This window comes from Cercospora beticola, chromosome 5 (genome assembly GCF_033473495.1).
Source record: "Cercospora beticola chromosome 5, complete sequence".
Classification (NCBI taxonomy): Eukaryota; Fungi; Ascomycota; class Dothideomycetes; order Mycosphaerellales; family Mycosphaerellaceae; genus Cercospora; species Cercospora beticola.
The window spans coordinates 1,637,140-1,649,168 of NC_088939.1; the positions used below are offsets into that span (position 1 = coordinate 1,637,140).

General features: G+C 52.0%; 5 protein-coding genes across 5 annotated transcripts; 3 read left to right on the forward strand and 2 right to left on the reverse strand.

The window, feature by feature from the left end:
• Nucleotides 1-399: 399 nt before the first annotated feature.
• RHO25_007903 (uncharacterized protein) lies at nt 400-1,320 on the forward strand (the record flags this gene model as incomplete). Its single annotated transcript, XM_023600071.2, has 1 exon — nt 400-1,320. One exon carries the CDS (start codon nt 400-402, stop codon nt 1,318-1,320), a length of 921 nt encoding a protein of 306 aa, XP_023449145.2.
• Nucleotides 1,321-2,103: 783 nt separating this feature from the next.
• Nucleotides 2,104-5,392, forward strand: RHO25_007904 (uncharacterized protein; the record flags this gene model as incomplete). The annotated part of the gene is made up of 5 exons (XM_023600072.2): nt 2,104-2,250; nt 2,304-2,803; nt 2,866-3,147; nt 3,201-3,310; nt 3,393-5,392. 5 exons carry the CDS (start codon nt 2,104-2,106, stop codon nt 5,390-5,392), a joined length of 3,039 nt encoding a protein of 1,012 aa, XP_023449144.1.
• A 1,008-nt stretch (nt 5,393-6,400) lies between these two features.
• Nucleotides 6,401-8,311, forward strand: RHO25_007905 (uncharacterized protein; the record flags this gene model as incomplete). The annotated part of the gene is made up of 2 exons (XM_023600073.1): nt 6,401-6,706; nt 6,755-8,311. 2 exons carry the CDS (start codon nt 6,401-6,403, stop codon nt 8,309-8,311), a joined length of 1,863 nt encoding a protein of 620 aa, XP_023449803.1.
• Nucleotides 8,312-8,644: 333 nt separating this feature from the next.
• Nucleotides 8,645-8,998, reverse strand: RHO25_007906 (uncharacterized protein; the record flags this gene model as incomplete). The annotated part of the gene is made up of 1 exon (XM_065602997.1): nt 8,645-8,998. One exon carries the CDS (start codon nt 8,996-8,998, stop codon nt 8,645-8,647), a length of 354 nt encoding a protein of 117 aa, XP_065459069.1.
• A 2,006-nt stretch (nt 8,999-11,004) lies between these two features.
• Nucleotides 11,005-11,666, reverse strand: RHO25_007907 (uncharacterized protein; the record flags this gene model as incomplete). Its single annotated transcript, XM_023600074.2, has 2 exons — nt 11,005-11,011; nt 11,113-11,666. The coding sequence occupies 2 exons, from the start codon at nt 11,664-11,666 to the stop codon at nt 11,005-11,007; spliced, it is 561 nt and encodes a 186-aa protein (XP_023449804.1).
• Nucleotides 11,667-12,029: the final 363 nt, after the last annotated feature.

Sequence of the window (12,029 nt, forward strand, 5' to 3'; positions counted from 1 at the left end):
AAGAGAGTGTATGTTTACTATAAGATGAGATGAACGTCTATCACGAGTTTTCCTCTCTATAATAACCACCTATTCGCGTGCACGCTGCAAGCTTCCCAGTCCCATATGTTGTGAGTTCATAGTTGCTCTTTTGTAGTGCACCCAACGCCTGTAGAGAACTTGTTGGAGGCTAACTCCGATGGTGCCCCGAAACATTGCCGATACTGCCACCTCGGCTTGTCCTGGATCACTAAAACAAGAATCTACGCGGCCAGGAGCATCACGAGACAATATAGTAGCGAACCCAAGACCTGATAAAGACGACCTCCGAGACTGAAGGATAAACACAAGGACATGCGCCCACTGGCGCGCGTACAAGCACTTCAACAAATCCTCCCCAGAAGAACAACAAGATCCATCATGGCGTCCACAACAGCATCGATGAGCCATAATAACAGCAGCAAGCAAAAACAAAAACTCCGCATCCTCTGTCTCCATGGCTTTACCTCCAATTCCCATGTCTCCGCTTTTCAACTACGCCGTCTCGTCTCTGCTTTCGGAGGTCATTCTCCCTATGTTCCCCCACAAGATCCGAATCTGGCATCTTCAGACTCAAATTACGAATACGAATTTCTCTTCGCAAATGGTCCTCACATAGTCAAATACTCCTCTTCCGACTCCGATGGCGGCATGGCGATGGACCCGACATGGCATGAATTCGTTTTCGGACTTCACGAGGAAAGTGCAGAAAGTGGACATCGAGCTTGGTGGTTTGCGAAAGATCCAGATTGGAAGAATAAGAAAGAAGGAGAATTCGAGGGGATTGAGAAGAGTTTTGAGGAATTAGGGAAGTGGATTAGAGAGAGTGGGAAAGAGGGAGGAGATGAAGGCATTGATGCAATTTGGGGGTTTAGTCAGGGGGCTTGTTTGGCTGGGATGTTATGCGGGTTGTTGTCAAGGAGAACGACGGGAGAGGAAGAGCAACATCCGTTGTTGAAGTTGTTGGGTTTGAAGCAGGAACCCGAGCGCCTGAAAGCGGGGATCATTTTCTCGGGGTTTAGAGCGAGGTTCCGGCAGTATGACGGGATTTATGAGGATGGTATTGGGATCCCGATGTTGCATGTTTTGGGTGAGAAAGATCCTTTGGTGGGGAGTGAGAGGAGTGAGGCGCTGTTGAGGGTTTGTGAAAAGGGTGAGGTTTTGAGATTTGATGGAGGGCATGAGATTCCCAAGAGAGAGGAGGATGTAAGGACTATTGTGGAGTTTTTGAGGAGGGCTCTGGAGGGGGATGAGGTGGAGACGAGTGAGGTCAGGGAGACGAGGGAGAGGGCTTTCATGTAACAACGACGCTGGAGAGTGTGTTATGACATAGATTAGACTTATATTTGGTGGCAGATAGACACATTGTATTCCTGCATCCGGACCACAACGACCAGATCTCAAGAACACCGTGCGAAGAAGCGTGTAATCGCCTCAGAGACAGCTATGCGGTTTTCGTCGAGAGATATACCTTCTTGATCCTCATCAGCCACAGCTTCACGAACCCAGGTCTTCTGCCATTGCTTGTGTGCGCCACCATCTAGTCCGTTCGGCAGCCGGCAGAGAAGCCGCTTGTGTGACGTTGTCGATATTGAAGAGTGAAGTTGAGATCTTCCGGTTCGCGACCATTCTTTGCCGAGCCGTCTCCACATCCCGATCTCGCTGTCAGCATTTCCTGACTCCTCTCACAACAACACCGCCATCACCCGTCCATCTCCTCCGCCCGCAAATTGATCGCCTCATCTCACTCCACGCGTGCCACAACGCCATACCAATCGCGGAAAGGGCGCAGAATTGTCCTGCATGCGTAGCGGGGAACCTTGCAGGCAAGCAATGGCAAGCTATTCTTCCGTCCGCTGCAAGTTACATCATCCCACGAGCTTCCTGTATCACGACAGCATTGCTCTGGTGCCTGATCAGCATCGAAATTTTCCTGGATGGGCAATTGACATCCGCAATGCGGTGGATGTGATGAGCATCTCGGAGCGTAACGCAGCGAGCGCGAGACGGCTTTCCATGGACTAAATAGCCAGAGGTAAGTGCAGTTGTGTGTGGTAGGTTCTCTTCTCCTCATCACCATCCGACATGTTGTTTGGCAAGCTATGTCAGGCAGTCTTGCTGTCTGCTGCGGCAGTCCAGACTGCCGCCCTGGCAGTCGGCGGCAAGCCTAATATGCTCATCAAGCCCTACAAAAGGAATGAGCCTTTGCAAGATATCGTGACGTGGGACGAAGTGAGAGCTCAGCATATCTTTCCCTTCCCATAGATGGCAGCTGACATTATTAGCACTCGCTTTTTGTCCATGGCAAGCGTGTCTTGTTCTACTCGGGAGAGTTCCATCCATTCCGCCTACCGGTTCCAGGTCTGTGGCTAGACGTCTTCCAAAAGATCCGAGCTCTCGGCTACAATGGTGTCTCCGTCTACTGGGATTGGGCACTACTTGAAGGCAAGCAAGGTGACTTCTCAGCTGAAGGAGTCTTTGCTTTGGAGCCCTTCTTTGCTGCTGCACAACAGGCTGGCATCTACGTTCTTGCCCGACCAGGACCATATATCAATGCTGAGGTAGCAGGTGGAGGCTTTCCAGGCTGGCTAGCACGTAGCCCGGCAAAGCTCAGGACAAGAGATCCGCGATTCCTCGAAGCCACCGACAATTATGTTGCGAGCATGTCGAGAATCATTTCGAGGGCGCAGATCACCAACGGTGGGCCTGTCATCTTGCTTCAGCCTGAGAATGAGTACTCGCAGGCTGTGGAAGATACGCCCGAGTTTCCTGACTCTGTATATTGGTATGGGCAGCAGTCCTCGGTTCTGCATACATCTTCAACGACACTAATGCTCTTCTTCACAGGCAGTACATCGAGGATCAATACAGAAAAAATGGCATCGTTGTACCGATGATCAGCAACGATGCGTACCCACACGGCTACTTCGCACCCGGCCCTCCCCCTCTCTACAATGCTACCATCGACATTTACGGACACGACAATTATCCCCTTGGCTTTGACTGCGCCAACCCGGAAGTCTGGCCCGATAACGCCTTGCCTAGACAATGGGGCGACTTGCATCGCAACCAGAGCCCAAGTACACCGTATTCAGTCATTGAGTTCCAAGGCGGTGCCTTTGATCCATGGTGAGTCGTGGCATCTCGAGTGACATAATCAATCGACAAACTAACGAGCTCAGGGGTGGCCTTGGGTTTGCACAATGTGCCGAACTCGTCAACTCCGCATACCAGAGAGTGTTCTACAAGAACATGTACAGTTTCGGAGTCACCATATTCAATATTTACATGAGTAAGTGCAGCCGGTGGACCGCATCTCTACACTACTTGAACTCGTTGCGGATATGCTGTACTCCTGCTGATGCTGTCAATAGCTTACGGCGGAACGAACTGGGGCAATCTAGGCCATCCCGGTGGCTATACTTCCTACGACTACGGTGCCGTCATCACCGAGGAGCGACTGGTATCGAGGGAGAAATACTCTCAGGCCAAGCTTCAAGCAAGTTTCCTCTCCGCCTCGCCGGCATATTTGACGGCTGTGGCTCAGGACAATGATTATGCGAACGGTTCCTACACTGGGAATGGCGACATCGCTACAACGGCTTTGCTGGGTGACAAAACGAACTTCTATGTTGTCAGACATGCCTCTTATAACACCAATGAGTCAACATCCTACAGCATCACGCTTCCAACGAGTCAAGGCAACATTACGATTCCTCAACTGGACGGACAGCTGACATTGAATGGCCGGGACTCCAAGGTCTATGTCACCGACTACGACGTTGGTGGACGCAACTTGCTTTACTCCACTGCCGAAATTTTCACCTGGAAGGCGTACGGCAACCAGCGCGTTCTGGTGGTCTACACCGGGCCCAACGAGCTCAATGAGCTAGCCTTCTCGGATTGTGGGCATGCGAGATTGGTTGAAGGACCTGACGTGACAATTCAGAACAAGAATGGTGCGACTGTCCTGAGCTTCCAGACCAACCCCGAAAAGCGTGTTGTCAATTTCGGTCGTGGCCTGACGCTTTACATTCTCGACCGCAACAGCGCCTACAACTACTGGGTGGCGGACTCAGGTCCTACTCCCGACCCATCTGCGCCTATCATTGAAGCTGGATATCTGATTCGTAACGCGACTGTCGAAGGCGATGCACTCCATCTGGTCGGCGATCTCAACACTACTACTCCCATCAAAGTGATCGGTGGCGCTCCGCGAGCACTTTCGAAGTTGACTTTCAACGGCAAGGAGATCAACTTCAAGCAATCCCGTGCTGGCGTTGTGTCTGCAACAGCCGAGTATGAGAAGCCGAGCTATACAGTACCTGACTTGGCTACTGCAGACTGGAAAGTACTCGACACGCTACCAGAAGTCCAAGAAAGCTATGACGATAGCCAGTGGCTAAATGCAGACCTGACATACAGCAACAACACTAATCGAAATCTTACGACTCCGACATCGTTGTACGCGAGTGACTACGGGTACCACACTGGCACCTTGATCTTCCGAGCACACTTTACTGCATCAGGAAATGAGTCTACTGTCTTCCTGTGGACTCAAGGTGGTTCCGCTTTCGGCCACTCTGTGTGGCTCGATGGCACTTTCGTGGGTTCTTTCGTCGGCGCAGATCTATACAGCAATACCAACGCCACATACAACTTGCCTGCCACGACAGCTGGAAAAGACACCGTGTTGACGATACTTCTGGACAACCAAGGGCTTGACCAGAATGGTGAGGCTGGAGCGACGACCATGAAGAGGCCTCGAGGAGTCCTGGACTTTGCTCTTGCTGGCCACCAGAAGTCTGACGTGAAATGGAAAGTTCAAGGAAACCTTGGTGGCGAGTCGTACAGAGATCGTGCACGTGGGCCTCGCAACGAAGGCGGACTTTACGCTGAACGACAAGGCTACCACCTTCCAGGCGCACCAATCGACAGCTGGAAGTCAAGTGGCGGCCCAGCTGAAGGTCTCTCAGCCCCAGGTGTCGCGTTCTACGCCACAAACTTTGATCTGGACTTCCCTGTCGGTTACGACATTCCTCTCGCCTTCTCCTTCAACAATGCTACTTCCAACGGAACCTCTGGATCGGGCAATCAGACTACTGTGGCATACCGTGCTCAAATTTACGTTAATGGCTATCAGTTCGGCAAGTACGTGCATAACATTGGCCCTCAAGATGTCTTCCCGGTGCCGGAAGGTATCTTCAACCACCGTGGCAGTAACTATGTGGCGGTGAGCCTCTGGGCGCTCGACCAGGGTGGTGCCAAGATTGATGGACTCAGGCTTGTTGCAGGACCTGAGATTCAGACTGGATATGGCTCTGTTGAGGCAAGTCCGCAACCGGGCTGGGAGGAGCGCGAAGGGGCGTATTGAGATACCTCTTTGCTGACAGAGGGTACTTGAGCAATCGTGTCTCCGGTAGTACTTGCTGCGCGCTCGCGCCTCTTTCCCAGGCTCAGAGGCGGAGAATGCCTTCTCTTTCCGAAGACAGGTGTGCTCCCTTGAAATACTGTAATTTCAGGTGTTAGCATCTCACAGAATCCCTTACATTGAACCTTTTCGCCATAGCTAATCTTGTGAGCTGGGAAGCCTCGAATCTCCCTGAGAACGTGTGGTCTTTGACGACTTCGCTGAAGTGGCGGACTCTGAACCGGATTGTCAGCCGATACTGCCCAAACGAGCTTTCGACTTGGTTTGCGACACGATTGGGACTTTCGGCATGGTATGTATAATTATGGACTGTTCACTAAACCGATTGAGGATCAGTGAGAGTCCGGAAAGTTAGAGCAAGGATCAAGGATAATCGCCATGGCAAAAGAATGTTCTCGTACACACTAATGGTCACAGGCTCCTCCAGACATCCATCTCATCCTCCACCTCGCCCGGCTGTCCTCAGTCGAGACTCTTTGTCAAGAAGTGAAGGAGGCTTGTTCGCCGAACGGATCTGATCTAAGCCTACTCCCCATCGTTCGGATTGAGGGTGTTTGCCAGTGCCGACATTGCAGCCTCACTAGCCTGGCTATGCCCTGGTCTCTTGGCACCTCTGCGCATGGTCGACATGGGTATGTAACCTTACTGCCGGCCTTCAATCTGCTCAGCGGACGGATCCTACACGCTGTGTCCTTCAAGTCACCAGAAGTTGACAGGCTCAGCATGAAGGTGCAATTGCTCAGGACCAGGCCGCGCAACATCGCAAGATTGGCTGAGACGCATGGCTACTGACACGGAATGCGAGGCTGGTGAAGGACATCAACGTGTGCACAGCCCTTCCCTTGACAAACTCTACTGTCTACACCCTACACTCTCTTTACTATTTCTGCTTCACCACGCTCATTCTCCCTGTTTCATTCATTTTGACACCTCGTATTCTCATCTGCCACCATGTTAGCTACCACGCTGTTTGCCGCAGTGGCATTTGGCGGTTATGCCAATGCCAGAGTCTTTGCCCGCCAGCCGGGACAGTTCGAAAGCTGCGTGGCCCAGGCCGTGGGTAACAATGCTCAGCTCTATGCTGTACCAACCGGAGCGAACTACAACACCTCCTTGAACGTCTACAACTTGGACCACATCTACACTCCATCTGCGATCGCTTTCCCAACCAGCGCGGAGCAAGTCGCAGCCTTGGTGAAATGCGCATGCTCATCGGGCGTGGCCGTACAGTCACTGTCCGGAGGACACAGCTACCTGGTATGTTTGATGACTGAACGTATGTGAACCAGAGTTAACATGAGGCAGAACTTCGGTTTGGGAGGACAAAACGGCTCGCTTTCGATCCGTCTAGCCAACATTAACCAAACCTCATATGATGAGTCTGCAAACCGACTCACTTTTGGCACTGGAAACCTGCTCTCTGGACTCACCACAGCTCTCCAATCGGCCAACCGCACCGCTGCTTACAGTGGTATCGGTTCTATCGGTACAGGTGGTCACTTCGCTATTGGTGGACTGGGTCCCCTTTCCCGCCAACACGGTCTTGCCGCTGATCAGGTGGTCGAAGTCGAGGTGGTGACAAAGGATGGCCAAATCGTCAAAGCATCTGAGGATGAGAACGAGGACCTTTTCTGGGCTGTACGTGGTGCTGCTTGGTCTTTTGGTATCGTTACCTCGATCACCATCGACACAGTCCCAGTGGTCTCATCGACCTCATACTCGTACATTATCCCAGGTAATGCGTCGACCCTCGCGTCTGTCGTGTCTGCATGGCAGGACATTGTCTCGAACGAGAACTTGCCCCGGGAGTTTGGCTCTACTGTCTACATCTGGGAGGGCTTCGTCCTGATTACTGGATCGTACTTCGGCTCTCAAGAGGATCTTGATCGCGTCGGTCTGGATGCTTTTACCCAGAATGCCATCCCAACGAGCGATGCGCTCAACGCATTGGACTCACTGAATGTCACGGCCGCTGCGAGCCTGCTTACCATCCTCGATGACGCTGGACTCCTCGATGCCATCATCAGTCTCCCACGCGAAGACATCTACCGCATCTTCCAAGGCATCCTCCAGATCCTTCCAACAATCGAGACCGGCAACTTGACAGCGATTCAACAGGCAGCAACTGCCACTAACAGCACTCTCCTTGGTGCTGCCTTCGCTTTCCTGCCCGCCAACACCACTCAAGCCCTCTTTGGCAACCTCACTTCCTCCGGTGTTCTGGACCTTCTCAGCAACCAGACTACGCTCACTGAGCTGGCACCTCTGCTCCTGAACATCAACTTCACGACCATCGTCGAACTCGTAGACCAAGTCGAAGAGGCAGGTTTCCTCCAGCTCCACGGCAGCGGATCAGCCAAGCTTTCCGAGCTCTTCTCCGTCCTCTTCACTTCCCATCTTCCAACTCACTTCTACTCCAAATCCCTCAAATTCACCGAGGACACACTGCCTTCCACTCAGACCACTGGAGAAGTCGTCGAATACATCCTCAGCAACACCACCGACCGCGGCACGCTTCTCTGGTTCGTCATCTGGGATCTTGGTGGAGGAGCAATCAACGACCCAGCTCAAGATGATACTGCATACTGGCACCGTGACGCTTTGATCTGGTTGCAAAGCTACACTGTCAATCTCGCTGGAGCGGTCAGTGCTACACAGAAGGAATTCTTGACCCAGGTCAACGAGAAGTATCAGTCCCTGGTTCCAGGTGTCGATGATAGTGCTTATGCTGGTTACGTTGATGATGCGCTTACGGACCCGGTCAAGAGCTACTGGGGAGGTAATGTGGAGAAGCTGAAGCAGATCAAGGCGAAGTATGACAGCAGTAACATTTTCCGCAATGGACAGAGTATTACGGCATAATTTGGCTGGTAGCAGCTGCGTGGCATGGCAAGACTGGAACGCATGTATCAGTAGCCTTTGCCTGCTGACAGAGAATTGGTAGATGGCGCGCACTAAGTACTATCAGGAGTTTCTCCAAGAACTCGAATTACAAACCATAAACGAGGTCAGGCCTATCTTAGACGCTTTCATGTTTTGCCAAATATATCTCACGTGTACGGCGCCAGCTGCTTCACTGCGGCTTTTGTCCGAGCGTCTCACGCGAAGAAATAGCATTCTGTCTGCTACTCATAGGAGCTGCAATTTTCCACACGCGGAGCGATGCAATTCTGGCTCGTCATCCTCATTCCAGTTCTAGCAAGATCTATGGTTCGCCCCATCATTGGTCTTTAACCATACTGTCACACGATTCTCGTAGTCCGTGTCGCTGCCATAAAGGATGCTTTGCACGCAGTCCAGCTGGTGGCGAGCCATGTACTTCATAATGGAAGAGATGGATCCAACCCAGTCTTCATCGGAGTAGGGATTTATGGAGTCGTGGTAATCGAAGCCCGGGAAAAGCTCTACCTCAAACGCATCCACCGTCACCTCATGGGCATCCAGCTGGACATCTGATACAAACTGGACAGTCCCTCGACGGCTCTTGACGGGAGATGGTATCTCGGCTGTGATTGCCACAGGCGCATTGCTTGACCAGATCCTCTTCATGACTGCTACGAGAACTGCATCGAGAGGCACGATTATGGACGCAACGATACCGATGCCCAGGACGCCGACGCATAATGGTCCACCGTCTCGCGTGCTGTAAACCAAATAGCCTCCGTGGGGACATGTGGTACGCCGAGTGTTCGCTTGATCAGCACTTCTTTGATCAAGCGCTATTGCTTGCGTGAGGGAACTCGAACAAAGCAGCTGAAGCAGCGCTCGTGGATGCATTGATTTGACGTTGAATTCTTCGTTTCTGGTTCTTGCGTGTCTACTAGAGGGCAGTCGAAGACAAACGCGCAATTTTGGCAATATTCGATTGCTTCGTGTAGACCGTTGGGGGGCGAAGCGTAGCGTACGGTAGGTACACTTGTTTTGATTCATGCCTTCGATCAAAGCACAGCGTTCTCGGTGCCCGGCGCCTGGGTTGAGCGCACGATCACGAGTGTAACTTTCCGTGCATAATGACGAGCTGAACGCACAGGAGTCGTGCGTGGCCGTTGAGGTTGTTCGTGTGACGGAGCTAACAAGGAAAACAAGGACCATACGCCGACCGGTGAAGGGAGCAAAGAACATCTGTGCAACAACCATATCCGCCAAGGAAGTTGGAATGAAGAAGTGGTGGTCAGTGTGACTATGTCGCTCTTGCACAAATCAACATCGTAGTGCAACCGTGCAATTTGCAACACTGTGCATCGTAGAAGAACAACGCGACTCGCAGCTCGCACGTCAATATTTGGACTCGTGCCCCTGATCGCAGGTATACATGGACAGCACTTAGTAATGTCTCGTAATGCGCTGTCCTACACACGATGCTGGATTCCGAGGCTTCACTGTGATGACCTGTGAGACGGGAATCAAGCAATGCCACGCACAAAGGTAACGATCCGTATAATCACACTGTTTCAAGTTCTGCACCTCCAGCTGACCGGTATCAACTGACGTATAGATGCTGAGATGACTCGCCATCACGCGATGCATCATACTCATGGTCGGATTCATCAACAGCGCCCTGTTGTGGCCTCCTGACACCAGCTGCGGCTTGATCTACTACTTCAGATGCTAGCCTCAAGAAATATTCGATCACTCTCAAAACTCCGCAACCTCCTTCTCAATGCACAATTGCGCGACTAAATTCCTGTACCTGGCCGGCGTGCTGAGCATAGCTGTCTCATCTCCTGTCCAGAGTGTGAATATAGCGACTGGCTCGAATCTAGATGCTCGTGCCCATGGAATCGGCTGTGACGACATCATGATAAACAAGGAACAAACCGACAAGGCAGTGAATGATTTCTATGCAGTTTGTCAAGGCAAACAACAAAGTATCTTCACATACGTCGGGGACACTGTCGTCTTCTACTGTCAATGGCATCCGTAAGTGACTAGCAGTGATCCTAGCACGACAAAAGAACATCGCTGCTAACTGTGCTGGAAGAGGTCCGCAATGTGCTGTGACTTCTGCAAGCCATCAATTCGAGATGATCACATCACAATGCGGGCTCTATGGAGTGAGTCGCAGAACTGCCTGAGATGGCGAAAGCTGCTAATACAGCGATGCTTGTAGGCAGGCTCCTTTTCTGACCGGGCCCCGAACAAGAGAACGTATAGCTATGGCTACACCAATTGGCGTATCCACAGCTATTGCAATGTACCTCCGAACACTAGACAGGACGGATAGAGCGGTGGAGCAGTTTCGACTCCTCGAAGGGTTTGAGCTTCAATTGACGCATCTATCAAAACTTGGAACAGTGTCCAACCGAGATGGCACACAAGGCCAGAGGCGACATGTTATGCATCGTGGTGAGAGGAGTCGAGGGGTGGCACAACAGCATGAGTTTTCGTACAGCCAATTACAACACCAGAGTATAGCAAAACCCTCAGATCTCACAACTTTGCTTTTGGCTTTTGTGTCTTCGTGATGCCCAACCACCTCCAGAGCAAACCCCATCCCCTCACATCAGTGGGTGTGCCCTCACTCTCGACTGGTCGTTGGTCATTGGTCTCTTCCTCTACAGCCTGGGTTTGCCCAGAAGTCAGCCTTGAAACGCCCCAAAGTATAAGCCCGCGTTTTCAGTAGCGAAAGACAACGCAACTCAATGGGGTAGGGTAACACTTACTTTGACTTAGCCGTGTACGAAGCCAGAGCATCCATCAACCCAGGGTTCAAACAATCATAAGGCTCCAACCCCACACTCTTCAACTTCGACCTGACCTGATCCATCTTACCCGCATCAAAACCTTGCTCAATAATACTGCTCACAAAAGCCGCAAACTGCGGCTCCTGCCATCCTTGCTCTTTACTGAGCTCCACATGAATGAAATCCAAACCCTTGAAAGCATGATCCTTCACAATGCGGCCGTACAAGTGTACGCCACATTGCTTGCAAGCATTGCGTTGGATTGCGGCATTGGGGTCGATGATGGAGAGTTTGTTGGCGTTGGCTACGACTTTGACGTTGTCGACGGGAACGACACCGACGATGGAGAAGAGGGCTCCGTCGGGTTTCCAGCATTTGGAGCAGCCGCAGGCGTGGTTGTGGGCGACGTTTCCGGTGATTTGGACTTTGACGGGGTCGGAGCGGCAGTGGCATTGCAGGGTTCCGCCGCTGAAGTTGGGGTCGCCTTTGGTGAAGCCGTTGTTGATGTCGGGGTGGAGGTTGATGTAGGACATTTTTGCTGTGCTGTAGTAGTGAAGCTCGCTCGATAGACTTGGGAAGTTTTTGGTTGGTAGGAGATTCGTGCAGAGAAATCAGGTCAGCAGAAAAGATGAACAGAAAACGCAGTACTTAGAAATCCTCCCCTCAGCGGAACAATCGGGCGTGCTCTAATATGTAGTGCTGAGAGCATTCAGCGTTCAACAAGGATATGGGATCCAACCTCAAGGCGGGGTTTGCGCGTATCCGAACACCTCCCAGGAGAGCGCAGGACACGACTGGTGGGGGCCCTTCAGCAAATGAGACCAGGGAGAGGTCCGCATCGCCTGGGGATTGCGCTGCCAGTCGTGTGCAGCATTGGCTGGTCGTGGACGGTATTG